Raw genomic sequence first — 27,330 nt, forward strand, 5'->3', positions numbered from 1 at the left:
TAGGAACCCAACATTGGACCGAGGGCCGCCAAAGGAAGAAAAAAAAACCGTAATAACTATGTTGTCCAAAATTTGACAATTAAAAAAATAATAATAATTTGGTCCAAAATTTGCCAAAAATGTCATACTATACTATGTCGTTCAAATGTTACAATTCTTGGGGAAAAAGTTTTTGGTCCAAAATTTAACAAAAACGTCATACTATACTATATGTCACTCTTTCAGTGTTTGACTGATCTCTCATGACAAATGCATGTTTCAACACATCTCACTGTATGTTTGTTATTACCTTTTGACTCATTTTCCCAGTGTCAATACAGACCAAACTACGGTACAGAGACATGACTTTCTTTCTTTTTTATTAAGAAAACTGACATTTTTAAAAGCTTTAACAAAACATGCCAAAACTTCCCTATCACAAGATTAGTTTTTTTTTTCCATCTTTGATCTGTATCTGCATCATAAAAAATGTGATCATGTCTTCTTTGGGCCATAAACTCACATATACAGTGAGGTAATAATTGCAGGAGTTTGCAAAAAAGCGCTGGACTGGATTTGGCTTTTTTTTCTTGGTTGGATGAAAACGACGACACTGACGAGGATCCTTCATGTGCTCGTCTGCACTTCTCCACAAAGCTCAGCAGAAGATTCATCACTTCATCCGTCACTCATCACCCAGAAAGATATGAAATAATCTTCCATCCACTGTCGCTGTAACCAAATTTAAATTAAAGTTTGCCCCAAGTGATGAGACCAACGTGAGACAAGACACAGATCAGTGTTAGAGCTTCTTCAAATATGTACTGAACAGAAATCATGTATTTCAATTAAAAACATGAGCATGTTTAACAGCGTGGTAACAACAGGTTTGAGGCTCCATTCACACCTGAAGAACCAATATCCGTCCAGAGAGATCTAGTCACAAGTGGACAGTGTTAAGTACAAAGTGTTCACAACTAACTAGTCTCCGGTGACCACATGAGACGAGATCACACTGATGCCAGCTGTCCAGAGGACAAAAATTAAGGTTTTTAACTATAACTTAAGAATTTAGGACGGCAATAACTGATTATTCTGTTCAAATGTTTTAGTTTAATCTAATTGTGACAAGTTTTTGGATTTTTCAGCTTCTTAAATGTCAATATTCTGTTTCTTTGCTCCACACAACAAAGAAATAATTAAAACTGAAACATTTTGATTTGAGGACTTCATCATATCCAGGCAACATGTTTAAATGGAGAATATAAGCGACAGATGAACTGATATGTTATTAAAACAAAATAAAATTCTGCAATTGTGCCAAACCTCTACCACAGTTTAAATACACACAACAAACAAATGACTTGATGTTAGACTGCTCACAGAGAGACAAAACAGAATCAGCAGAGACAATCATCACATGAATGATGGCTGAGTTCCATTTAGCTTCTTCACTCTCATGTTCCTGCTCAAACATCATAATGGCTGCAGTGAAAAGGGTTTGTACTCTGCCCAAGCTCCTCACACTGTGACTTTGCCACAAGGGGGAGCCTTCTAGTCCCTCATAATGTATAATGATCTTTTTAGGGAACATTTTTAAGAATCATATAATTACAAGTATCCCATCTGTGACACAAAACCTTCTTCAAATTGGCTTTGGTGTGTTTTCGAGCCATTTTTAGAGTTTTTCATTTAAGGCAATTATGCTGAAACGTCATAATAGCTGCAGTGAAAAGGGTTTTGTATCTGCTCATTCAGGATGTATTTGTGTGACTGGATCACTCAGGATGGATGTTAACAGCAAGTGTGAACAGAGCAGAGTGTGAGAAAGTGCAAGGATCAGGACGTCTGCACAGTCCAGCTGTGGCTCACTGCATCTGTCCATGTGTCAGACTGTGGGACGAGACGTGTACTGGGTCTGCTATGATGCTTCTCATTCAGATTAAATGCAGAAGTACGTACAAAACAACAACCAGGTGTAAATGATGCTCAAAGAAAAGCGAGGCTGGTCATGTGTCCGAGAGTCTGGCTGAAGAAATCAGGCAAAGAGCAGGAGGAGGAGAGTGTTCAGTTCATTTAGTCAATACTGAATGTTCCAAAGCATGATGGGAGCAAAACAAAAACAAAACACCCAATCAAATAAAGTCTGTTGCGTCCATCAGTCCACTTTGACCACACTGTAGATCTTAGTCACAAACCAGAAACAGGCAAAGAAGCCGATAGCACCTGAAAACACAGGGAACAGTCGTTTAAAAGAGGCCAAAACATGTCCCGTTAGTTCACAGTGAACTTTTGCACCTTTGACAACTACATTCTAGTCAGTTCATTGTAGAGTCCAGCTGAATGTGTGGAGCAAGTGTGAAGAAATTCCTCTAAAGACATTCCTGACTGCTATAGCTTTGTCACACACAGTAAACAGTACCTACCAGTGAATAAGAAAAAGATGAGAGCCATGATCATGGTGTAACCAAAGTACAAGATGGTACTGGCCAGTCCAGTGATTTGCAGCTTCGAGAAGAAGTAATGAATGGCATAAACCAGGAAATAGAGAGCAGTGAAGCCGCTGGTCAGGAAGGACCGCCACTGCCAATGGTAGTCCTGAGGAGAGGAGACACAGAGGAGTTTGAAAGAACAGGACAAAAATCATTTTAAACATTCAGCCTCTGAATACAACAATTGAAAATACAGTTCAAAGCTGGAGGAAATTTAGAAATTTGATGAAATGTTCAAAACCAGATTATAAACATCCAAGAAGACAAATGAGCCTGAAGTCTGAAGCCGTTTTTTGACGGTTGGAATTTTAGGCATTAACTTGACGAGGAGTCAATCCCTCGCTCTCTGATTTTTTAACAACTTGCAGATAAAGTGGGTGTTTGTGCTACGTCTTCATTTTTTTACAGCAGTGTTTACCTCAGCACAGAGGTGGAAGTAGCAGAGCAAGATTGTAGCCTCAGAGCACGTGATGACCAGGATAATGAAGACGAGGAAAAGGAAGCCAAACATGTAGTACATCTGATGGGACCTGCAGGACAGGCAGACATACAGTAAGTGTCCTAAAGTGGAAAGTGGACTGGTTTGTCACTCTACCATTTTAGGCAGATAAAGAAAAAACCGAGATGAGAAAGAATATAATGTTATTTAAATCACTTGACATGTTACTAATATCTAGTTCTAAAATTCTTTCCACCATTAATTCCACCATCTAACCCTTTTAGCATACTGTTAATCAAGTGATTAACGCCTTACAGCTTTCTGAAAGGTTAACTCCTGCTATATTGATCATTCAGGGTGAGGTTGTATTACAAACTATACACAGTCTACAGTAGTATTGTGAACACTTTTTCAGATTTATATTTGTAAATCATTTTGACGAGAACCATTTAATATATTCCCCCCATTTCAAAACGATGCACTATTTTGTGTTGGTTTCCATGAAACCCACAATAAAATACACTTACATTTGTGGTTAGAACAAAATGTAATAATGTAATAACAATAACAATAATGATAATAACAAAAAAACACATTACTTCCTAACCCTATTACCATTAGTACCACCCACAATTCTGATCTGATTCTCAGCTTTACAGCAGCTAAAATTGAAGCTGTGTTATCAATCCTGACTTTCTGTGAGTAAACATGGCCAGATTTTTTCCTTCATCCTCACCAGATGGAGTTAAGTATGAAGAAGAGCTGAATAAATATACATCCAAAAGGCAGAATTCCTCCCATGACGATTCCAGGGAACGGTTTTGTGTAGAAAGATTGCTCAGGGATTTGACGAGGAATCTGATTTGTCCTGACTGGGTGCTCGATGCCCTTAAAAAAATTAATCACAGCAGTCAATCAGTCACAGAGGCACATCTTCAACCACTGCAATATAGCTTTACTTCTTCAGTGTGCTTGTATGAGTAACCGACAGTGGGGCAAAAAAGTATTTAGTCAGCTACCAAATGTACAAGTTCTCCCACTTAAAATGATGACAGAGGTCTGTCATTTTCATCATAGGTACTCTTCAACTGTGAGAGACAGAATGTGGGGAAAAAATCCTGGAAATCACATTGTAGGATTTTTAGAGAATTTATTTGTAAATTATGGTGGAAAATAAGTATTTGGTCAATAACAAAAGTTCAACTCAATACCACGCAAGATCTCATCCTGTGGGGTCAAAATGATCATGAGAACAGTGAGCAAAAATCCCAGAACTACGTGGGGGACCTGGTGAATGACCTGTAGAGAGCTGGGACCAAAGTAACAAAGGTTACCATCAGTAACACACTACGCCGACAGGGAATCAAACCCTGCAGTGCCAGACGTGTCCTCCTGCTTAAGCCAGTGCATGTCCAGGCCCGTCTGAAGTTTGCCAGAGAGCATATGGATGATCCACAAGAGGATTGGGAGAATGTCATGTGGTCAGATGATCCCAAAATACAACTTTTTGGTACAAACTCAACTAGTCGTGTTTGGAGGAAGACTGAATGCTGAGTTGCATCACAAGAACACCATATCTACTGTGAAGCATGGGGGTGGAAACATCCTGCTTTGGAGCTGTTTTTCTGCAAAGGGGACAGGACGACTGATCCGTGTTAAGGAAAGAATGAATGGGGCCATGTATCGTGAGATTTTGAGCCAAAAACCTCCTTCCATCAGTGAGAGCATTGAAGATGAAACATGGATGGGGTCTTCCAGCGTGACAATGTTCCCAAACACATCGCCCGGGCAATGAAGGAGTGGCTCCGTAAGAAGCATGTTGAAGTCCTGGAGTGGCCGACCAAGTCTCCAGACCTCAACCCCATAGAAAATCTGTGGAGGGAGTTTAAAGTCTGTGTTGCCCACCGACAGCCCCACAACATCAGCTCTAGAGAAGATCTGCATGGAGGAATGGGCCAAAGTACCAGCTACAGTGTGTGCAAACCTGCTGAAGACCTACATCAAACGTTTGACCTCTGTCATTGCCAACAAAGGACATATTACAAAGCATTGAGTTGAACTTTTGTTATTGACCAAATACTTTTTTTCCACCATAATTTACAAATGAATTCTTTAAAAATCCTACAATGTGATTTCTAGGATTTTTTTTCACATTCTGTCTCTCATTGTTGAAGAGTACCTATGATGAAAATTACAGACCTTTGTCATCATTTTAAGTGGGAGAACTTGCACAATCGGTGGCCGACTAAATACTTTTTTGCCCCACTGTATCTTACAGCGAGCCCCTTTTTTGTTACCTTGTAAAATGCAAATTCACCAGCACAAAACAAAAAGTCCATAGAGAATATTGGTGTTTTTACAGTTGTGGATCCTCTACTGCTTCCATCAAATGTGTTATCTTGTTTCTTTGGTGTTTAAATTCCTTTGTTCAAAGTGATTCAAACTTGCCAAATGAGGAAGCAGCAGACCAGCAGTTCTTGTCAAAAAGCTAAGCAGAGATTTTCTCTATGGACTTCGATGCAATGGATTTTGGTGCAGTTTACAACGAGGGCAAAAGCTCCAGGACAAATTTTTTATAAATTTTTTTTTACATGTGTTTCGTTTGTTTCTTAACTGATCAGATGTCATTACACAGTGTCTTTAGGCAGAATGGATGAACAATGTTTATATTTACTTACTGCTCTCTTAAAGCCAAAGTACGCTCCTATAAAGGTGAGGGGCACTGAGATACAGAACCAAAGAGACAAAATGGCCACCAAGGTCCCAAAGGGCATTGCTGCTGAAGAGCCTTCCCCCCACAGAATCAAGTTCATCACAAAGAAATCTGCAAACACCACCCTACACAGAGACAGACAGAGGGGTGAATTGGATCAGTGACTTTGACCCTGAGATCTGCATTTTCCTCAGGTGATCTAATTTTATTTTCATTAAAATTACTGTTGTTAACTTATCACACAATCCTCATTAAGTGACTTCATGACTTCAGAGGACATTACATTGACTTACTTTAATGTCCTGGAGACTTACTCTAACCATAACCACTGCTGGCTTAACCCTAACCTTATTCTAAGCATAAAACATCTTAAAATGTACGGTTATCATTTACATTAAGGGTACTTGATTTTCTCCAAGGTCCCTACAACATGAGTAATACCTGGACACACACACACACACACGTGATTATAAAAGCAAATTACGTCAGTAGATATTCAGCTCAATCAAAGTGTGATGTAATGAATTTAGAGCTTTTCTAATGCGATCAGGTCAAGTGAAAATCAAGACTGAGAAGCAAAACTAAAGTAGTATCATAATTTGTCTAGTGTATCCATTTGTTTCAGGGCAGAAATGCAAGGTTGCCCAACAGTCGTGGTAATTGATAGAATTTGCATTGAGATTGCAACATCACAAATCTTACCCAGGACAGAGGAAGGCAGTCAACAGAACATTGGTCTTCCACTTCTCTCCTCCAAAAGCTGGAAAATAACCAAAGACAAAGAGAAGGGATGAGGGTTTTAAAAGTGGTCCTTATATTACATCTACATGAGTTTTCAGTAACAGTTTTTTTTATTATTATTATTATTTATTTTAGATAATATGCCTTTTCCAAGAGAAATCTGAACTTAATGTCTCTCTATAACACTCCAATATACCAGAATAGCTCCACCAAAGTCCATGGAGATAAGTGATTTTACATTACTGCACACAGGAGTTGTCGATCCACTGCGCTTCCATTAATAAGTCAATAGTTCTTATTTTGTGACAACTATGTTTGACATTTTTATTGGGTTTTGTCTGGCACAATATTATTATTGTTGTGGCTTAAATGTGGGTTAATCTCTAACATTTAGCAAGGAAATGTCTGAGTCTGAGTCTGTTGTTTTTTGCGACAGCACTGCTGAAATGATCGACCCTCCCGGTAACCTCGAAATTTCGTTGTGCAGTTTCAGTTGTATAATGACAATAAAGACAATTTCCTTTTCCTTGAAAGCCTGTGATCGCGAGCTGAATGGGAACCTTTTTTCAGCAAAAGCTCGGGTCCGGTGGTGTGATTCTCTTCACTACCACCTGGGTTTTCATCACCATCCATTTTGTATTTATTTCTCCTTAGCGCACACACTTTCTCCTATGTTCTGTGCTGCAATCACACTGCGCCACTGCTTGAAGACAGGCTCCTGCCTCCACCGAATCATGCGATGTAAAGGCACTACATGTGTTGAGAAAGAAGGCAGCGACAAGGCTGCATTAAGGTTGAGAAACTGAGAGGAAAATATGATTGTTTATTTGCGATGCAACTAACGAAATAAAATGCAGAAGTGACGATAGCACAGTAAGAGTCACCTAACAGGAAAAATATATAGTTTTAACATGAAAAAAAGTGGTTTAAGGGTTTAGTTACTCTTTAAGGTGCAGGGCCAGCAGAACCATATGGAGGTTCTGCCTGTACACTTAATCAGCACACTTACTTGGCTCTACCTTTTACTTTACACTTACTTTTGGACTACATAATTAAAAGCTTTTTCTGGATAAAACAGACTAGATTAAAAATATTAATATTTTAGTCTTCCTTTCCTCAAACATTACACACTTGCCCGTTTCCTCACTTACATTTGTAGAGGCGGGCGGCCACATATCCAGCAGGAGTTCCCAGAAGGACCCAGAGAACAACAGCACAGGTCATCAGGGCTCCGCGGTTCGCCGGAGAGAGGAACCCAAGACAGGCAAAGACTGTGGAGAAGTAAGCTTATTATAGTGTAAAGCCTCACTCATAATTACTAATATAGACTACTACTAATATTCACATGTAAGAGTTTAAAATGTCTATTTCTTCAACTACTGACACAAATGTAATCTAGTGTTAATTGCTTTATTTAAATATTTGTATTAAAGACAACAACCTTTTAGACACCATCATCATGCAGTGATCCTTGTCTAGCATTCGTTATTATTATCTTTTTCTGACTTACAAAGGGTGACAAAAGTCATAATGAAGATCTGGGTTCCAGAGCCAAGGAAAACTGACAGCAGCATCCCCTTCCTGGGAGGGCGGAAAACATCTCCATGGACCAGCTTCCATCCAAACTCCTCCTGAGCATCCTCCTGATGAACAAGACACACAGAGGTGAGAAGATTAAGGCTACATCCACACTACTACTGGCACCCTTCCTAATGCAGATAACAACTTAAAGGTCACATAGAGTGGTTCTGTTGCACATAAATGTTAGTTATGGAGGTCTACTTACATACATTAACTTGTTTTTATGGTCAAAAACCTCCTAGTTGCTGTAAATGAGACGATAGAAATCTTGTCTTTCCAGACGCTTTGCTCAGCCGCGATACTTCAGACTCAACTCTCACACCCAGAAGACATAGTGTTGTGATTGGCCAGCCAGCGTAGAGCCTTCCCAACTGTCTTGTGATTGGCCAGTACCCGGAAGTGACATTTTCAGCACACCCGCTCTCAGAAGCACAGCGCCCCCCTCTGGAAGGGTGGATGCACTGCTACTTATTATCAAAAACATTGTTTTAACAGTGTTTAAAAATAGCTTCTTCACGACTCCCCGCCTCAGTCCCTTTGACGACCTTTGACCCGGAGTCAGACCCAGAGTCAAAAGACACTGTCGCTCGTGAAACACCTCCACAACGGACGTTATTCTTCTTCTGCGGTTCAATGTACGCAACCGGATGTGCCCGGACTAGTGCCCGGAGCAGGACGATCTGCTGCTCCGGAGAACCGCTGTTTATGTAACCGGACCGGGTTTTTTCAGAGATCTCGCTGAGCCTGAGATTACAATACAACACAGCGTTCTCAGCAGTGGCTGAACTGTTTGTTTTGAACCTTCAGGGCTTCGTAAACAAGGTAATGACGCAGATACACACTAAAAAACAGCGTTAATTGGAACTTCCGGTCTAGGTTCGCTTTAACTCACTTATCTTGGGAGTTGTGACGAGTCATCTACACTGAGCATGTGTGTGTCAGTGCAAACAGGAAGCAGATATATATACACTAGGGCTGTCAAACCATTGGAACAATTCAAATATCTATATTTGTGCATTATATCAGCACGTGGACAAACTAATGCAAGGAGACATAACTACTTGTATAGGTAGTTTTATTAAAACTAAAATACACATTACCTATACCGCAACACTTTTGAGTAGACCTCTCGTAGACCTCCCGCTCGCCTGCCCGCCCACCCAGCTGCCCGTTCTCTCGCTCGCATGCCCGTTGTTTAAATAACATGAGGTTCACAATTGTGAGAAATGTGACAACAAAGAACTTTTAACCTGAGTGTGAAGAGGCCGAGATTGTTTTTTATTCAGATATACGCATACACGTATGCCTTAACAGCCAGATACTCACCACTGAGTCCATCTGATTGTATCTGGCTATGTCTTTATGCAGAGTCCTCAACATTATCATGGCTACCATTCCTGACAGGAACAACACAATGACCAGCGAGTTCATTATGCTGCAGGGAAGAGAGGACATTCAAACAGATCACTTCTTATTGCCCTGACATACACATACTCATGTTCATAATGTTCAAGATATTACTTGCACTTTGCGTCAAAATGTGTTTATATTAATGAATAGGTCAGAGTGGGTATGTGTGTACCTGAACCACTGGATGTTGGTGTGAGGCATTGACTCTAGGATGTAGTCCCATCTCGACGCCCAGCGAATTGTTTTGTCTTCCTACACACGCACACAGACACAAAAAAAAGATTTATGAAATTCCTTCATCTTAAAAATAATATGCATGTTGGTTGATTTATTCTTGTAGCTCTATATTCTGACAGTTCTCACTCTTCCAGAGTGTTTGCTCAGTGACATGCATCTCACAAGTCTCTGACAGAAAGACTAGGAGAAACATTTTCTTTTATCCCACAACACTTAATCCAATTAAGTGACACATAATTCCACAAATAATGCATCTCTGCTTTTGAGCTTATGAGTAAGATAATGTTAACTGCAACAACTAACAGGTAATTAGCTAAAAGATAATCACAGACAGCAGCTCTAACATCAGTGCACCTACTGCATGTTCTGTAATCAAATGGTCAATTTATTTGGTGAAATACACCAACACATGTTTACATGGGATTTGAAAACTTCAGTGAAGTAAAAGGAGATTAACACAATTCTCATCTAACATGGTGTTTTTTTTGCTGTGTTTACCATTTTATGTTTTACCACGGTCCGAAAATCTTTCGATTGATACGATATCAAATTGTAAAAAGTAAGGTTTGATACATATTGATACATAAAAAGCATGCTAAATGCTGGAATGTGAATGCACATCATAGTGTTAAGCTATAAATGACACATCACTTCCAAAAATGAAATGGACAAAAAAATTTGCTTTCTTCTGGGTGCATAGCATAATCAATTGCCTCAGGAGTAAATGTCATTTATACATACAGGTCAAGACATGTTTACACGAAAAAACGTGTTACTAACAGGCAGGCTTTTAGCTAGGATTTTTTTAGAGGGTGCCCCCCCTTTGCCCTCTGGAAAAATTTGACGGGCATGCAGGGGATCAGAGTAGATCTTAGTAAACTATTGACAGATTCTCAAGAGCGCACTTTTCATTTTTTTCCATCCGTGGTCTCATTCTTTCTTTAGAAGACGCTTTAGCGCTGTAATTAGGGAATAACAGATGCATCAAATGAGCTGATCTTTTAAAGGGACACTGTGTAGTATTTATGGGTTTATATAACCCAAAATCCATTTTTTTATACATATTATGTGCTCCTGCATTGTCTAGTCGCTGTATAATAGTTTTTGTTTCAAAAAGTCATGTAAAATAACATGGTCGCGGGCCGCGGTTGGCCCTGCTGGCTAAAAGCCTGCTAACAGGTCCAGGGTGTGAGGCTTTGATGACCAAACTGAGATGATTTTATTGTACTGACCACAAAATTGACAGAGTAAGTGTATGGGATCTTATACACTCCTTCATGTTTGTTTTTCAGGAACTTTGGTCCTCCAGAACAATCAGGAGTGTCATCGTTGGGGTTTTCATAGCTGGACACAGAAAGAGAGATGGAGACAAAGGAAAAGATTTTCATATCCAGGCACTAACATCTGAAACAGATCATTTTTCTATTTGTTATCAACCAACATCAGAGCTCGATCAGTATCCACTCATTCATCAGCTAAAGATGCAGGTCATTACCTTTTGGGTTCAATCTTGGCAGCAACCAACCGGGCTCCGAGTTGTTCATTCTCAACAATGTGGTAACTGATGGTAATGTCCACATGGTTAAAGATGTAGAAAGCATCCTTTTCCTTAAAGTTAGACTGAACAACACAAATCATTTTAAAATACAGGCAAGAGATCACTCTAATTATAGCTATAACTTCCATGTACAGTTTATAGAAGGGATGGAATTTCCCACCATCGTTGAATGCATCGCTGCATCAGTTAGTTAACGGAACCCTGCATTACAAAGAAGTGTAATACCTCCAGTCCTGAGGATGGATTTGCGTTCACACATGTGAAAGTAGTTGTGTTCATGGTGATGCGAACTGAAGATTCATTCAGGACACAATTGGGTGCGTTCTCACACGAACTAAGAGCTGAACACTTATGATCAGTTCACACAGGACAAATGTAATGTATGCAGTATGGAGGATATAGAGGAAACCAAAAGTGTCAGTATCCTACTGTTGTTAGTATGTTCACATTTTATATATATCAAATTAAGTCACATGAATGACAGGGTTTTATGTCGTTTGTCTTATATGTCTAAGGAAACATTTGCTGGAGCTTCACAATTTATCATGCAAAGTAAGAGAGCCACGAACATTGACCACGCAGGCGTCTTTGGATCGACCTGCTTCTGTGACATAACAGCCTATAGGGAAACCAGGATTACAGAACTTCTGTCCATCTTCAACATCATAGCACCAGGTGACCGGCATGTTATCCACAATCCTAAAACAAACACACACAGGGAAAAAGAAAAGCATGGAATATGGATAATTTATGGACAGATGATGTAAAGTATAGGGCTCGTCAATATCACTTCAGATAATAACTTATTTATTTATTTGGCTTTTTAATGTTAAAAGAAGGATATTCACAATGAAATTGACTGTAAATCTATCTGTAAATTCCAGGAACGTCTGTCTGTGTTATTCGCATAGCTCTCTAACCAATCAATAGGACGAAACCAATCGTCCAAGTGATTTCACATTTGACAAGTTACATTACATGTCTTTCAGCTGACACTTTTATCCAAAGCGACTTACTGGCGGGTCAGCTAATACTGGGTATTAGCTTACTTTGAACCCCAACCATCCACACCAAAGTATGTGGACTATACCGCTGAGCTATACAAGCTGCGGTGTCTTGCTATGGGCATGAGTGCAGTACCAAAAAATACAAAAGTAAAATGCCCTTGCCTAAAGTATGTGAAGGGCTTATTCTCAGGCTACGGAAACCAAACAAGTTTTATTTTAAAATACTTATTTCTACTTCAATTAAATTCAAACTTTCACTTTCTACTAGAGCTGCAACTAACGATTATTTTCGCAATCGAGTAATCTGTCGATTATTTTCTTGATTAATCGATGAATCTTCTGGTCCATAAAATGTCAGAAAATGTCAGAAAAACGTTGATCTGTGTTTGTCAAAGCTGAAAATTATGATGTTCTTGAATGTCTTGTTTTGTCCACAAACCAAAATGATTCAGTTTTAATGATTTCTTTATTATGAGGAGCAAAGAATCCAAGAAAATATTCACATTTAAGAAGCTGAAACCATCATAAATCTTGTTTACTGATGAAAAAAGCTTCAAACCGATTAATCGATTATCAAAATAGTTGGCGATTAATTTAGTCATCGATTAATAATCGGTTCATCGATTAATTGTTTCAGCTCTACTTTCTACCAATAAAAACTCCAACATGTTACACACTGGACCTTTCAAAACTGAAATCAAGGCTCTGTCCAACCCTCAAAATGTAGTGAGCTCTGATGCGGGCTAAAACGAAGTGGAAGATGAAATTACCCATGATGCGTTGCGAATTCAGCGAGACGGCTGATATTTGCCGAGGAACATTTTCGTAGTAATATATTTTCGCAAATAAGCAAGTTACAATGTCGAATTGCGTTGGAATATGTTGGTTTGATATACATCCAAAGGACCGTTGAGCTTTGAACACTAATGTCAAAATAAGTGACGATTTATGAAAGCAGCGAAACCACCGAGCGCCTCGAGAGAGCACGCAGAGCTGCACGGCGGGCAAACACTCTGGAAGCACCCGGCAAACAGCCGCCAGCTAGCTCTGCTCTGGGTAGTTTTGTCAGTGTGTGGGTGTGTGTACCGGCGTTCACTTGAACACAAATACCATGGATTTTTTTGTCAGATTTCAATCACATTTGGAATGGCTGGATCCACCGGCATTTTTCCTGAATGAAAATAGTAGCTCCACCGGTAAAATTGTCAACATGTGACCTAGGTTAACACGTTACGTTCACTACGCTAAGTTGCATGTAGTGATGTCCCAATATCACTTGTAATGAAAAGATGCAATATTTCAATATGTTTTGTGCAAACACACTGGGATATTACATGTTCAACGGCTAAAATGTTTTATGTCAAAGGAGCAAATAAACAAAAAAACTTAAATACTAAAATATTATCATACTGATTTATCAACATCAACTGATGTGTGAGAGTGTGTTTGTACTATGGACCTTTTTTGTATCTTTAAAAAATACCATTTTGGTGTGCCATGCATTACACATTGTGATGAGTGTATGTGCAATGCATCTTACATACCAGTGATGCTGGTAGTTCAGCAACATGCCTTTCTTGAGGAAATCCAGCTTGGCTTTGTCTGATAGGTTGTTGGTGTCATATGTTTTGGTGCACACCTTCTGACACACTGCAGGTTTCTTAAACTCAAACTGAAACACAAAGGACCCACTGTTAGCATGCAAATACACTGTTTTAGCAACATTAATGGTATTTACACTTTTCAATTTTATATCAATCGACCACATCAAATTTAAAAAAAATCAAATGTAGTATAATATATGGCTGTTAATATGGCCTGAAATATGTAGATCAATGGAGGATTGTAAAACAAGAGTGAGATCTCATTTATACTCTTTTCCTCAACTCTATTGATAAACTGCTTAACTTTTTTTCTCTGTTCAAAATATATGTTGTGCCTCCTAATTCTGTCATATTGAATGATAAAACCCAGACTATTCCAAAATACAATCGTTATTACTTCTTTATTCTATTCTAAAATCAAACTGGAGAAGCAGCCCAACTTCAATCACTTCTGTGAATTACTGCAACCTTGACCTGCCATTCTTAGTTCGGTGAAATAAAAAGATGTTGTGATGATACAAAAAGCCATTACCTTTGAGCATGACAAAATCATGGGAGGTAAAATAACTTAATCATATGGTATCTTGCGTGAGCAAGTTGAAGTGGCTTTAGCTACTGACGCTGGAGTGAGGCTTCATAGCACTGTGTCTCACTTAACTGCAAATTTACCTTAATGTGCTAATCTGAAACTTTACATTGCTTAGTATTAATTATTCAATTCAATCATCATATTAACAGATTTCTACAGCTACCATCATTTGTCTGCTTTGTACACATGGTGAACGTGGCCAACTAAATACATTCATTTATTTGTACCTTGTATGGCGAGGGTTCAATTCTCTCCCCAAATAGGACCTGGCCCAAATTTTCCGATGGACGTTTCAATGTTTTCTCTGAGCAGAAGTCAAACCTGCACAACAAGATGAACACTGTTCAGAGAACACTGCATTGCACCCTATTATTATTACTACCCAACATATGGTATACACCACTGAATTACATGGGGTATGTGGACCCAAGGTGTTTCATTCTTAATAACATGAATTTAAGTGGTTTGGGAATAATGTAACAGGAAATACATGTTAATAAAAAAATATTTATTAAACTTATCTTCATTCAGATTCAATCAATACTATAACCAGAAATTAGGGGTTGACCAACTACCAGCCTGGTCGATTATTATGAATGAATGAATGAATGAATGAATGAATGAATGAATCGTTTATTTCGGGCATGACAAGTAATCAGCATCTGCATACATCAGCATTTACATTCATACACACGCTTATATCCACATTAGGAGTGGATATAAGCATTTTGCTGATAATAGTGTTTTAAATAAGGACTAAAATATTATTAAATAATTACAAAGCGTTCTTATTGCTAATTAGAATCTGTTACCAAACATCAGTATAATTGACAAGAGATGAAAAAAATAAAAAGGACTGTGTGGTTATTTTTTACAATTCGCTCATTAGAGAACAGTTCCTGAATTGGGGGACAGTTCATGCATAAATAATGCGTAAATGGTATTTACATATATGTAAATACATAAAGTACGTATTGATGAGAATTTAAACAAACGTGCCAAATCCTGTCAGCGACAACAGGATTGGTAACAGAAGGGTTAAGCCTCAATAATAATTGAATAAATGCTCCTGCACAACAATAAGACAAAGCAGCCTGTACAGTTACGAGGAATCAGACAGATATTTGTGAAATGGATGTTGAGTGTTACTTACGCAGTATATTCATACGGCAGAACAGACTCCACTGAATCCAGCCTGTTCACAAACAGCTCAATGGTTGACTATAAAAAGAATCAAACAAGACACAATCCTTTGTGAGGATGACAGCAGAGCAAGTTTAACACAACTAGGATATGTTTTCATTTAAACCACACCACGTGAAATACCTTTGGAAAAATACATGTTAATGAGTTGATTGTTTTAAGTTACCAATCCACAGGTTATTAAAAATACATATTAGGATGGAGGCACTATATCTTGAGCTCTTCCCATCAGATGAGCACAGACAGAAATGCACTTGACTAGTACAACAACCCAAGACTTTTTAGGCTTAGTGCAGAGAAGCCATTTGTTACAAATGCCAGAAGCGACATGTCATCAGTGACACACACGTTATATATTATCGAAAGTTATATATCAGTAAGTAACAATTATTTTCATACTCAATAAACCTCTCAGTCATTTTATAAAATAATGAATTAGTTTGGGCCATATAATGTCAGTAAATATTCCGCAGCTCAAAAATACGAGGTTCTAAAATGTTTTGTATTGACCACAAAACAAAGGTATTCAGTTATAGTGAAGAAGCCATTAAATATCCACACACAAGAAGCTGCAAAATCAGAGAGCTTGTTTTACTGATTTAAAACAACAAACAAACAAACAAAACAACCCAAATAATGAATCATCGAAATCACTGGCAATAAATATAGCAATATCTTAATCGTTGCAGCCCTAATAGGGCGGGGCTCCAAATAAATGTGCTCACTTTTTTCCAGCCTCTTGATTGAACATTATTAAATAAAAAGTGCATAAAACGAAGGTGTGGTTTATTTATAAAATACATATCTCTTCAAAATGGCTGGTGACTGTGTATTACATAAAATGGCTGTGAAATAATTGTCACAGCCATTTGATGCATAAATTTGCTCTTGTGACAATGTATATTGTGAAGAAGGTTGTCATAGTGACATCTACTTAAAGTGGGTTGCAGTGCAAAAAGGTTTGTTGTTGTTGTGAAACACTGTTCTACACTACAAATCCTTAAAATAACTCCAGCACATGTACAGTCCTAAAACAATCATATACTTCAATACCATGGTTGTCAAACTGTGATATGTGTACAACCAGCGGTACCCAAGTTTCTTCTGGTGGTCAGAAATACTGTTCTACTTTATATATCAGGGTATGTGATCGTAGTGGAGCTGAGGAATTTTGACCAGTGTGTAGAAAATTAAACAAATAACAAAAAAAAACAATAATTATAACTTATGTTACATTTCACTGTCTGTATATGTGAGGAAGAGGAGGATGAGGAATGAATCAGACTCCTGTGAAAAATCCAAAGCTGACTTTGCTCAGCCTATTTATGCCACTGAGGTGATAATGGTGTTACTGAGAGAGCTCAATATATTCTCAGGTGTACATGTTATAGAGCGTTTGAGAAGCACTGCTTTAATACATACAGAATGCTTTTAAAAGAAAGTCAGGTTGATCTCTTTTTCTTTTTTTTTTGCTTTTGACAGTCAAATAATAAGAACAAAATACAAAAAAATACACAAGAAAACAGCCAGGTGGAGTCGAGTCCCCCACAGGCTGCAGCTAGACTTCAACAGTGCTAGCTTGTTGTCTGTTTAGCTTTGCAGTTAGTTATGGCTACCTTCCTTATCTTCCTCGCGGCTACGTACTGACGCAGACTAACGCATTTCTGTAGCTCCCACGTCTTACTTTACACAATGTAATGTTATATTGGTCTATCAGTTACTTTATCAGGGCACCTACGGGCAGTCCAGGTGACCTGAGAAGTGTTGTTTACCTTACAGTCAGGGACTTGGTCTTTCCCGGGCTCACAGAAACTGACGGGCGCCAGACCCGGGAGGTAGAAGCCGGTGGCTTGAGTCAGCAGCAACGCAGTTCCGAACATCCACAGCACCATGTTCACTCCAGACCGCTCTTCACGGCACATTTATTACACGCTTTTTACACCTCGCTCCTGATAGCAGTCCACTGTGCAGCTGGCCAAGCTGACACTGACACCACCCACAGCCACCAACATCCGGGTTAGCCAGGGCCAGAGTCGACACGTCACTGCCGGAAGTTGTGCTTCGTGAAGCGAAGCATTGTGGGAAACATATTACAAAATAAACGTTGAAAGCTACCCCGTCCCTTCGAAATCAAAAGAAACACAGATTATGAACAACATACAATTATATCCCTGTAAAAAAAACACCAAGAGCTCGTCTGAAAACAAAAAAAATCGAATTGAAACAAAAAGTACTTAAAAGATATCTTACCAGAAAATTAGGTAGAAATTGTGACCTTTTACAACATTACTTGAGTAAAAGTCTTGAAGTATATGACATTTACTGTGCTCAAATATCAACACAAGTTTTCTGATTTAAAATGCACTTAAGAAGTTTTAGAAGTAAAAGTATTTAGGAGGCGACGGTGTAACTACAAGTTATAAATATGTACAGATAGTACAGATACGTGAATTTTGTGCTGAGTGCAGTAATGAAGCATTTGTACTTTATCACAGTACAACACTGGGTTAAATTATTACCAAAGAATACGCATTTCCACAAATAGTTCAAGATGTTATTGCAGTATGAGGTCAACCTCATTGTTGTGAAAGCAGTGAACCTTTCAGAGGGAGAAGACAAAGAATGAGTAGAGGGCCTGTTTAAGGTTTTATTTAAGAATATGCACCATGTCGAGTTTGACACATGTACATTATACAGGACCCACTTTGAGGCCATGATCATTTCAAATATGGTCTCAGTGGCTTATATTCCCAAATGTGTTTGCAAACCAAGAAACACACACACACACACACACACACACTCCCCGCAACCAGTTCAAACAACCGCTGGTGTGAAGAGATAAGGTAAGTTGTTCCCAGGCAACATCTGACTGAAAACTGAAAAGACATTTGTGTCATAGATTATAGCTGCAGTCACATCACATTCCTGTGTCACAGCACATTCAAACTAGCCGGTCACATGATTGGTTGACTCCACATATGCAGCATGACGAACCGAAGACATATCGACAAAGTGCAGATTACTGTTTCCTCAGCATCCAATAAATTAATCAAACATTGTTTATTTTCTCGTTGTCCTAATAAGAGTGAATAACAGGCCACAGTAGGACAAAATAAAAGAAGAAAATTAATTCAGTCGCAGGGATAAGGACAGCTGAAACTACATTAATTAAGAGTGATGAGTCCAGCCAACATAACACACTCCAATGTGTTTGTTGAATATTCTAGCACCAGGATTTCCAATGACATGGGCTCTTGTAAAGGGATAGTATTGTTTTTTGATGCAGTCCAGTGAGTTTTGTTACCTTGCCGTGAAACAGCCTTTTCGGACTGATTCACCCAGTTAAAGGCTGCTCCTGCGCCATAGTCCATAGATACAATCAGCAATTTTATCATAGCATACAGGGGTTGTTGGTCCACTGCTGCCTCCATTCTTTTAATTTAAATGTGCTTTTTTGTGACGTCAGCGTTTAACATCCAACAGCAAACGAGATGCTCCTATGTCTATGTGAACTAAAATCATATACGATTTTTCTATATGGACTTTGGTGTGGGAAAATGAGCAGTTTACAAAGTAACTTCATATCACAATAACATGCATTAGCATATTTCAGTTATTTTTCTTATTGACATAAAAAAACCTTTTTCTTTGTTGTTTTGAAAACATTTTTCTGTAAACAAAAAAAATGTTTCAGGAAATTTCTTCATACACACGAAAACCCTCAAAATGACTCTAGACGCTGTAATACACATACCAGGCCTGTAGTGAGAAGACCTTGAGCGAGCACATACATGTGCCCTGTGTACAAACTTTTTTAAAAACGATACGATCACAGAAACAGAAGACCGATTGAAGAAAGCCAGGGCTTGACCTGACCAAATAATCTCCAACCACATAAGAGGACGATGATGACGAGGATTAGCGACAGTGAATGTAATTGTAAAAAGAGAGTTGTGATTGTGACATCATCATTTTCCCAAACTAGCGTATTGGCTGTCTCCACGCAAGGATGGCGTTTTTGAGATTTTCCCATTCTGTGGACCATTTTCCAAAAAAATAGCTTGTGAATAAACTTGTGAAACTGTGTGGACAGTCCCTAAGAGTTGCACTGGCATTCCACCCACATTACTCTTGTGTCATTGATAGTAAAATGAGCGTCTATATGGGTCCAATGGGATCAACATTTGGACATATCCCAATAAAGTAGTGCAGTTTCAAATTTTGAACTGCACACAGAACAGTGGTGGTATATGTTGGTTTTTAGTCGTTGTCACTTGAATTTGGATGGCAAAAACATTTTCAAAGGCTGTCCAGTGAAACAAATGCCAAATAATGAAATCAATGATTAAGTATTAAATATTCAGATACCTATGAGACATGTCAACGAGCAAACATAACTATAAAATAATTGCTTTAAAATGTATTTTCAGCTGATGATGAACTGAACAGGAAGTCTAGAGCTGAATAGACGCCTCTGGGCCAGTTTTTTACTAAAAGGCGAAGGGATTTGACTGGGTGAAGCTGGGGAACATCGCTCCAAAACTGAATCAAAACAGCCCAATGAAGCCGTCTCACCGAGGACAAAGTCATGAGGTTGATGAGGATTGCAAGTTGTCATAAAGACAATTTTTATTTCACAAAAGCAGCTGAACACTTCACTTCAATGAAACACCGATGCAAACTGACATAAACTGAGAATTTAAAGGAGTTGCTAAACTCTTGCGTTAACTTTGAATTCATCATTTGAATGTTTGACAGACAGTTTTGTCAATGACTAAAGTAACTAAAGTCAATATGAAATGTCCCGTCTTTAGAGATTTCACACATGGGGCTGGAAGAACTGTTGAATCAAAAGATAAAGAGAAGAGAAAACAAAACCTATAAAGAAAACAGATCAGTGATTGTTCCACAGAGTCTGCTGTAGATGTACAGCTCGTTCTTGTCTGTTTATTTGAAAACACAATTTTCCAAAAAAAATAGCATTTCAGTTTATGATAGAAAGTTGATAGATTTGTCGCTAGTTGCTTTATCGTTTTTTTTTCTTTTTTTTTTAAGTCACCGGGGTTCTAAAGTCACTAAATGTTCACACGGAAATGGCACAAAATGTAAACAAACAAAATTCCCCTTTCTTTCCTCTGGCTCAGTTCATTCAGTCTCTGTTTTCTGTTATTAAATCTAATGTTTACAACGTCTTCTCTGTTTTTTTGGTGTAACGTTACAGCTTACAGTTCTGGCATATTTTATATTTCCTGAAACGATGCCATCTTTACGGGGAAAGGCAAAAAAGATTGTTTGCGTTTTTGTGCCGTTTCCGTCTGGACGTGGGTTAGGAATACTGCATGTCATTGCATTAAATATGAATGGCCGAAATTTTGAAATGTTACCCACCATGGGACATCAAAAACATTTCCTTGTGTAAACTCTAGGTCCACAGCTCTCATACACGAATAAAGTGAAAGGCTGATTTATAGATCGCCAAGGTGCAACAAATTACAAAAATAAATAAATAAAAGTAGCAGAGGACTAAATATTGTTAAACACTTTGAATGATTTTCCATCCAAATCTGAAAGTGCATAGAAACAGATTGCCAATGTATTCCTCTCTCATTGAACATGGCGTGTGTGGATTATTTCAGCAGGAATGAAAATGAAAACCATGGGACATTGTGGCCTACAGCCACGTATCTTAGTGAATTGTTTTTCTTTTTTTTGACTGATTTGTTAAGTTTAAACAGAGGAAGGATACAGCTGAGCCTCTATCGATGTTGCTGGGCTCACTCTGGCTGATATGGGGGGTGATGACCTTTACGTCACAGAGACCGCAGCAGACCTCAGGGGACTCACAGGTGTGGAAAATGTGAAATTGCCTTGATCGACAGCTCTCTTACCACCATGTCTTATCTGTTGCCCCTGAACATGGGACATGTGATGACCTACAGTAAACTAATACAATACATCTGACTGGACAGAAATAACCTAAAAATGATCAGACATTTTTGACAAACATTGATCCTTCACGGAAAGTCTGGTTTCTGCATGACATGCTTGTTAATTGTAAAAAAAAATAATTGATTGTAAAAACTTTATTCTCACTTTTTCAGTGACAGCAGGGCATGCTTTCAAATCATCCCAACATACAGCTACAGTGACTCCAGCTGGTTCAACCTGCAATTACAGGTTTCAGTTAATTTCCGCCCGGATGCCTGAAATGCACAAAGGTCACAAGTGAAACATCTTTAGTGTTTGACCGTGTTTGATCCCCCGATCATTCACAAACACAGCTCAATATGTCTACTGAATATGTCTTCCAGGGACATTAGAGCCAGTCCTGTAGACATCCAGCTGCCATCAAATCCACATACAGTGGGACTGCAATTCCACTCACGTGTGGTGCGTAGTGTAAGGTGGAGTGATAACGGTGCTCGGGCAGCTGTGAAGAAGCAACGGCAACAGGTGTGGTTCCATCTGTTATTGTCCATCTTCTTTCATGCATGTCCTTGGTTGAAAGTCAATATCCACTCGAGAAGCAATAAGGAGTGTCCTCATGAAGCCTTCCATGAACTGTCCCTCTGGACATCTTTGCAGTGTGCTTCAGATATAACTGTGTTCTGTCACAGCCAAACATAATCGTCAGTCAGTCAGTCAGTATCTGTCATAGTCTTGGCTGTGGATGTCTCTGGTCCATTTGATCATTGTCTCTGGAGATCTATAGAGGAAGATCAATTTGGAGTACAGTTCCTCTTCCAGTTCCAGTTCTCCTGTCTCACGTACCTGAAAGACACAGATACTTACATTTATGGGGAGGACTCACTCACTCACTCACTCATTGTCTACTGCTTTATCCTTTATCCTTTATCTGTATGTTTAATTAGACATATTTTGTCCAATTAACTTAATCTCTAATCTGCATATTTATGGACTGTGGGAGGAAGGAGTATCGGTATGCTGTTTCCATTATGGTATGGTTCGGTTTGGTACATTAGGGTTCAGTTTGGAATGGTAAAACCCTGGGTCATGCTTGCATTTTGACTGAGAACAGCACCTTTACTTGGTAGGCAGGTCGTGGGCTGTGCCTGATGGCCATGTTAGTGAGGTACCTAGTGTGATGTTGTACTGGTGCAATGACAATGAACAACAACACTGAAAGCGACAGACAACTTCTTCTACTTTCTCCTTATTATTAGTGGTAGAGAGCTATTTAAAATTCCCTTGACTTCCATGGGATATTTACAGTGGTCGCAAAGGAGTGATGTTTTTCTTTCGCCCAATCAGCTGGCCAACATAGGTGGAGCCAGTCCGGACCTTAGTGTACCATTTCACTGGTTATTTTTGGTACTATTCCTAATGGAAACACAAATAAATACGTACTGCACTATACCAAACCAAATTTTCCACTCCATGGAAACGCACATACGGGGCAACACGCAAACTCCACTTCCATATGTCCTGCTTTTACTACACTCTTGATTTTAAAGAGAAAGCTCATTTATTTTAATTTACGGTTCAAAGCGTGATCAAAATTGTTGTTTTGGATTTGTCTTTGCACATATGTGTGTGGCAAAATCTTGCATAGTATTGTGTGTATCATACAGTTTCAGTACATTTGCACACAGTAAACTAACCAGGAAGATGTCTGTACAGAGCTTCAGGATGCGGTCCACACAGGGCAGCTCTTCAAACATAATGGAGTGGGAGATCTCACTGAAGAAGCCTCGCACAAACTTCCCAATGACTAAGACCACAGACACATACAGACCCATGATCCTGGAGGGAGACATTAGAGACATTGGTTCACAGAGGGATCAAGAAAAAACACAGAAAATGTGAATGTATCAAGTAAAACTGGGTGGTAGACTAAAGAATGAATTATCTAGACAGAAAACATCCTACTATACTATACTATACTATACTATACTATACTATACTATACTATAATATACTATATGCACAAAGCGTCAATTGCAACTTCCACTAAAATACAAGCCAGCTTGTAGATGATAGTTGCACAGTGGTAGAGTGAGTCGTCTTTCAACTGGAAGGTTGTGGGTTTCATTCCTGGCTCGGCTATTTTCTAACTTATGCAGACACCAGCTGTAGACTCTGCATCTCTGCATCGTTGGCTGAGCGCTTACTGGAAATAGTTGTTCTGGCCTATTGAAAACCAGAGCGAGACTGTGCATATAGTAAATTTTCAGAATCACTGATAAGTGAACCCCTTGCCTCCTTTAGTGGGACGGACAATGCTTGATATTCCCAAATTTCATCTGCTAACAAAGCCTGACTAATCCTGGACTCTTTAACCTATTTTTTTTATTGTTTTTGTGAATGACAAATGTTAACACCCTACTCTGAACATCATATGTGAATTTGTCTGCCTTACCCATATCCAGCCAGAAAGCCCAGGCTGGGTGGACTGACTTTGTCATTGAATATGACCATGGGTAGAACGCCACATGAGGGGGCACATCCTGCGATGGCAATGTCCCACCACTCCTGATTCCTACTGTCATTCAGAGACCTGTCACTCTTCAAGGACAGAGTTATGTTCAGGTAGCCTTCTTCATCACCTACAAGACAAACACACTTTAAGATGTGGATGCAGATATGAATAAATGAGGATATTCGAGGGACAGCTCAGGTTGAACGGTTTGGAAATAAACTAAGAGAGTTGTTTTGGTCACGTGCAGTTTGAGATAGCTTGGTGATACTGATTATACAAAGGATGTTGAAGATGGAGCTGGAGGGAAAGAAAAAGACCACAGAGAAGGTTCACGTATGTCGTGAAGGTTGACATGAGGACAGTTGGTGTAACAGAAGAGGACAAGATGGAGGCAGATGATCCACTGTGGCAACTCTTAAAGGGAGAGAAGCCAAACCAAGGAGAAGAAGAAGACGACAAAGGGAGATCTGCCAATCTGTCCAAAATAAGTGTATACAAATAAAAATAAGACAAAAACCCTGACCTTTATACAGTTGACTGACTGGTTTGGCCTCAGCTCCATTGGGAGCACGGATGTAGTTGGGGAACATATGAGGAACAAGTCTGGAAAAGAAAGACAAAACCACCTTTAATGTATAGTATAGTAGACAACTAGGTGAACCCAGAAATGATGAGTACCTCAAAGTTTTTTTTGCAGAAATGTGAAGTATGGGTCCACAGTATACAGAAACTGCCGGATTCTAATTTGCATATGTTGGGAAATTGGCATTAGCTTAATCTTCCAATTTGACCACACATTTTGCACTGTATGGCCAATTCCTACAATATTGGAGTCTTTATAGAGGTTTTAGAGGATGCTGAATTCAATTCTGGAACTTTCAGACATCAAAATGGTAATTGTATAACACATTTGGATACATTTAGAGACATTTTTTATTATTTTCGGATGAAATTCAAGGTTACAGTATGTGGCTGTGGATATGACTTTGTTTGGATGGGACAAGAAGATGAGGAACTGATTTTGCCCACCCAGGATTCAAGTCCAGTTGCTCCTCCGGCTTTGTTAGATATTGTCAGCTGTGGTTGGGTTAACCCTAACCCATATGCAAATTAGCATCCGGCAGTTTCTGTATACTGCGGACCCACACTTCACATTTCTGAAAAATTTGGCGTACTCAACATGTCTGGGGTTCACAATGGGGCTCTATGGGCTGGCTACTAGACTAGTAGGTATGTAGGTAAAACATAAAGCACTTCACATAAACATCCATCCTGAGGGTGAACTTACACAGGTTGAGTGCGATTGCCGACCAGTAGTGAGGCCAGATCTGCCCTGACAGGGTTTCCTGGTTCCAGGGCTATTGAGTGTTTGTCAAAGGTGTGTTCCACTGTCCCTCCTTTACCCAGGTCCCTGTCACAAGGAAACAATCAGAGAAAAGAGAAACAGCCATGATCAGATATTAGTTTCTCCATCACATATTTATCACCTATACTGTCACTGATGCAGCAGAGGGAGGAGCAGCCTTCAAAAAACAATTTGTCCGTGCCCTGTACCCGCTCAAATATAGAGGACAGCTGCTAAAATAGAGCGAATATTAGGACAATTACTTGTGAACATAATGTATAATAGTCTTTTTATAATATGAAACAAATGGTCTTACCTCTGGAAAGTCCAGGCCAGACGTAGTGTTAAGTCAACAGGACTTCCAAGTAGTTCTTTGATGACTTCCTGTCTGCTGGGGGGGCTGATCCTCCATACTGATCCTGAACTGCCTTCAATCATGGCCGTCACAATGTCATCATAACTGTAGAAAGTGATGAACTGCATGGCTACCTGCACACACACACACACACACAGCAAGCAAATTAAAGGGTTAGATCATTATTCATTATAAGAGACTATTATTATATATTAGAGGCTATTATCATCAGCTCCCAGTGAAAACATGGCTACCAGTGGGGCCACAAGGATAACATGATTTTAGCCAGTTAGCAAAAGGCTAATCTTATGAGAATCCATGTCAGTTTATAGGGTTAAGCAAAAGAGCAAAGAAATCTCTTTATATGCAGACAATACCCTAACCCTACCATACAACTTCCCCTAAAATATAAGCCAGCTCAGTGTCACATGAGTCGTCTTGAGTCGTCTTTCGACTGGGAGGTTCTTGGGTTGATTCCTGGCTCCACTACACGCGTGTCCTTGGGCAAGATACTTAACCCCACGTCTATAAGTCTGATAGAAAATGCCATGCACATAGATGTGCTGTATGAATGCATGAGTGAATGGGTGAATAGCAAAACTGTAGTGTAAATCAGCTTTGAATGTTCATCAAGATTAGAAAAGCACTATATAAATACGGAGCAGGTTCAAAATGGCCTAAAATGAAAAAGAGTTTCAAATTGCATCATTGTGAGCGGACAAAAGTGGAACACGTGCCTCTGTGCACAGCTTCCGCTAAATTCTAGAATGCCTCCATTGGTAAATTAAAATGTGTTGTCTTGGGATTCCTTTGTTCAGTGACACAAATTTACCACACGAGGCAGCAGTAAACCAGCAGTCCCTGTGTCTCCACTAGCTAAAACTGCTGATTATCTGTGTACAAAGCCATGCAAACTTCAGTTTCTAGTAAGAAAAGGCTGCCTAACAGCACGATAAAGCATGTTCTTATCATACACTTTAGCAGAGATAGAATTTATTAGTTCGATTTTTTGCTAATTGGCTAAAAAGAATGTCTTTCCTTATGTCCCCAATGGTAGCCATGTTTTCGTTGAGCATGTAGCTGTTCCCTTGACAGAGGGAGCTTGCACAGCACAGCAAAGTCTGCGCCACAGTAGAGGATTGTGGCCCCTTCAGACAATCATGGTGCCTTCTGATTGATTGAACAGATTATCTGGACAAATAGTAGTGTGAAGGGTTGACAGACGAGATTTATCGTCTTCAGACAGAGCACAGAATTCCATGATGGCTGCCACCAAACAAACACTGCTTCTTTTACAGTTAATAGCACATCTGTCATACACAGTGCTTGTTCATGGTTTAGACATACACATGTTGCTATGGTGTTTGACATGTTTGCTTCCAACTTTTTAACTGGAATGCAGTGAGTTTGGGCACGATGTGACTCTCATTTCTGACATTCAAGTTCTGCTGTTATAGCCTTTAATGCACTTACTGCATTGTCTCCAAAGTTCTTTGTGAGTTCGTCATATTCCGGTTGTGTGAAGGGCTGAATGGACTGCTGCTGCACACTCATGGTGAACAATGGCTGAAGGAAAACACACAGAAACAAAACAGCTTAAAGCACATTTTTACGAGCTGTACCATTCGTACCTAAAG

At 39.2% G+C, this 27,330-nt stretch overlaps 2 protein-coding genes across 3 annotated transcripts in view; both read right to left on the bottom strand.

Moving 5' to 3' along the window:
* Positions 1-461: 461 nt before the first annotated feature.
* tm9sf2 (transmembrane 9 superfamily member 2) lies at positions 462-17,480 on the bottom strand. The gene is made up of 17 exons (XM_083897703.1): positions 17,326-17,480; positions 15,504-15,571; positions 14,578-14,671; positions 13,702-13,829; positions 11,720-11,849; positions 11,088-11,212; positions 10,825-10,936; positions 9,528-9,607; positions 9,272-9,380; positions 7,875-8,007; positions 7,516-7,635; positions 6,326-6,383; positions 5,589-5,748; positions 3,647-3,798; positions 2,890-3,001; positions 2,406-2,577; positions 462-2,205 (listed from the first exon to the last, which is right to left on the bottom strand). The coding sequence occupies exons 1-17, from the start codon at positions 17,473-17,475 to the stop codon at positions 2,138-2,140; spliced, it is 1,971 nt and encodes a 656-aa protein (XP_083753829.1). The 5' UTR covers positions 17,476-17,480; the 3' UTR covers positions 462-2,137.
* Positions 17,481-18,227: 747 nt separating this feature from the next.
* The window catches only part of piezo1 (piezo type mechanosensitive ion channel component 1 (Er blood group)), a 94,945-nt gene continuing 85,842 nt past the window's right edge, over positions 18,228-27,330 (bottom strand). For both annotated transcript variants that reach the window (XM_083897529.1, XM_083897528.1), the window contains exons 48-54: positions 27,167-27,259; positions 25,655-25,827; positions 25,282-25,404; positions 24,517-24,596; positions 23,934-24,120; positions 23,176-23,317; positions 18,228-22,324 (exon numbers count right to left, since the gene is read on the bottom strand). In XM_083897529.1, coding sequence (XP_083753655.1) covers positions 22,196-22,324; positions 23,176-23,317; positions 23,934-24,120; positions 24,517-24,596; positions 25,282-25,404; positions 25,655-25,827; positions 27,167-27,259 — 927 coding nt within the window. In that variant the 3' untranslated portion in view covers positions 18,228-22,195. The remainder of the gene's footprint in view (positions 22,325-23,175; positions 23,318-23,933; positions 24,121-24,516; positions 24,597-25,281; positions 25,405-25,654; positions 25,828-27,166; positions 27,260-27,330) is intronic.

The sequence above is a fragment of the Microchirus variegatus genome (assembly GCF_963457635.1).
Source record: "Microchirus variegatus genome assembly, chromosome: 11".
NCBI lineage: Eukaryota > Metazoa > Chordata > Actinopteri > Pleuronectiformes > Soleidae > Microchirus > Microchirus variegatus.

Excerpts from the sequence above, each read along its gene's own strand:
- tm9sf2 (XM_083897703.1), bottom strand. The coding sequence starts at position 17,475 with ATGTGCCGTGAAGAGCGGTCTGGAGTGAACATGGTGCTGTGGATGTTC. Across the intron at positions 9,608-10,824 it reads CTTACTCTGTCAATTTTGTG|GAAGACAAAACAATTCGCTG; the intron begins GTCAGTACAATA and ends GTGCGTGTGTAG. Across the intron at positions 2,578-2,889 it reads ACTTCCACCTCTGTGCTGAG|GACTACCATTGGCAGTGGCG; the intron begins GTAAACACTGCT and ends TCCTCTCCTCAG.